Source organism: Fomitiporia mediterranea (assembly GCF_000271605.1).
Source record: "Fomitiporia mediterranea MF3/22 unplaced genomic scaffold FOMMEscaffold_1358, whole genome shotgun sequence".
Lineage (NCBI taxonomy): Eukaryota > Fungi > Basidiomycota > Agaricomycetes > Hymenochaetales > Hymenochaetaceae > Fomitiporia > Fomitiporia mediterranea.
In genome coordinates this window covers 1-2,043 of record NW_006761743.1, presented here as the reverse complement: position 1 = coordinate 2,043, position 2,043 = coordinate 1, and the positions used below count along the sequence as shown (strand labels likewise).

The window sequence follows — 2,043 nt, the reverse complement described above, 5'->3', positions numbered from 1 at the left end:
TAAAGTAACATGTGTATTGTATATACATTGTAAAGTAATTGTAAGGTTTGTAAATGAATTGTAACATTTAAATAAAACATATTAATGTATATAAAGACTACATAAGTACTAAGGATGAATAAAATCTATTACATGTATTATACTAACTTTGTATAATAACCTAAAGTATTATGCTTGTATTACATTTAAATTATAATCTTAAAAAAGAGTTATATTTATAATATAATAATGTAATAATAACTATTGTTATCTTATTATTTATGCAAAAGGTATATTAATGTATATAATAGTGTAAGAGCACTTGTTATATCCCTATTATCTTAATAAAAGTATACTATAAGTATATAATATGTACATTATACTTAGATTATCTTGGGCAACTGATACCTAACTTGCTTATGTAATCAACGGCTGAAGATTGAGAGCATATAATGACACACTTATGTGTGCCACTCTTTCTCTTCAACCTCCACCACCTCTCTAAGTCTAACTCTCTGCTGTGCTACCATGTTGTTACTTTTGTTCTCTCTAAGTCTCTAGTCTTTCTCTTCTTGCATGCATCCTACTAGCTGCCACCCTGCCTTCAACAACATTGACAATAAACATTGCTACACTTGTCTCTCTAATCAACTGTTGTGATGCCTGTACTGAGTCCCAGATTCCACACAGCTGATTACACTGTACCCTCCCAGTCTCAACAATGTTAAATGCAAGCAACTGGTTCACTTCATAATAACCTGTACAATAGTTACTCATCCCTCTCCTCCCAACTTTTTGTCTCCCTTACATCCCTTCTGCTCCTTGTTCTGCTGATTGCATTGCCTCTCCTTCATTGTCCTCCTTTCTACACCACCTTCCCTTTTGCATTCACATTCTTGCATCTGCATTGTCAACCAATGCCGAGCAAATTCTTCAAAAATCCTATACACTTGCATACTTCTTCCTGCTCTACAGTGCAAGCAACAATTGATGAGCACACACTTGCAACAATGTCCATGTACATCTACTCCCATTGTGCTACCCCTTCTCTTACTTGGTATGTGCTCTCCTTCCCCACCTGTGCAATGCTTGACATCATTCTTGGTAGGCCCACACTGTATGCATTTACATTCCTCTGTGCCAGGCATGACACCACATTGAACAGGAGTAGTAGCCTATTGCTCACACCTATTCAAGATGAGTTGAATCTGTCCACATCTTCCACTTCACCCTTGCCCTTCAATCCAGAACGTCCCAGAGATACACCTTTGTAGTCATCTGTAATGGCTCAGTTTACTGTACCTCTGATTGTGAGACATAGCCAGAGCATACAATGTGCACTTACAGACACAGCTTTGCTTGCTACTCAAATCAGTTCATTCAATACTCTGGATCTCAACCCTGGTGCACTACTCACACTTGCTACATGCTGTCATAGTGCATCCATCTCTTTACTTCAAGCACCTACACTTGCTAACAACCCATTACCTCCTTAGCAAGTCAACCTCCAAACCTGCCTCACAAGTGCAACCTTGACCTCTACAATCTGTACAATCTCACAATCCACACACAACTCAACTTGCAGGGACAGAGTGGCAACCAAGGCATAGTGACAAAGACTACCTCAAACAGCTGAGGAACACATTTGTTCTCTATTGTCAATACACTCACCATCTGTTGTCAGATTATTTCCCTAATTGTTGTAGATAATAATGTATTTATACAATATTTCAATATAATTATAAACTGTTATTTCAATAACAAATGGATATAAGGACAAACTTATCTTATACATCTTATATTTATATGTTTTCCTTGTTAAAATAATAAGTATTATAATACTTAGCCATTTTGTGAGGTGCACTTTAAGCACTTGTATATCTTAGTAAGTACTACAATTCTTATTATTCTTGACCAGATAGTCAAGACTTTTTAATAGCTTTCTTAGCTTCTTATTACCTTCCTAAAACCCCTAGGTACACAATAAGCTCTTATACATAATGTAGAAAATATATATAATTTATATACATATAAGCTAATACAAAGTTTGAGATATTTTCCTAA

The 2,043-nt window shown here is 35.6% G+C and overlaps 1 protein-coding gene across 1 annotated transcript; it reads left to right on the top strand.

Moving 5' to 3' along the window:
* Window positions 1–723: 723 nt before the first annotated feature.
* Window positions 724–1,638, top strand: FOMMEDRAFT_24619 (uncharacterized protein). Its single transcript, XM_007272400.1, has 3 exons — window positions 724–1,036; window positions 1,088–1,416; window positions 1,476–1,638. The coding sequence occupies exons 1-2, from the start codon at window positions 897–899 to the stop codon at window positions 1,251–1,253; spliced, it is 306 nt and encodes a 101-aa protein (XP_007272462.1). The 5' UTR covers window positions 724–896; the 3' UTR covers window positions 1,254–1,416; window positions 1,476–1,638.
* The last annotated feature ends 405 nt before the right edge of the window (window positions 1,639–2,043 follow it).

Bases quoted from the DNA above. Each gene is read 5' to 3' on its own strand.
- FOMMEDRAFT_24619 (XM_007272400.1), top strand. From the start codon at position 897: ATGCCGAGCAAATTCTTCAAAAATCCTATACACTTGCATACTTCTTCC. The intron at 1,037-1,087 runs GTATGTGCTCTC...CATTCTTGGTAG, and splicing joins GCTACCCCTTCTCTTACTTG to GCCCACACTGTATGCATTTA.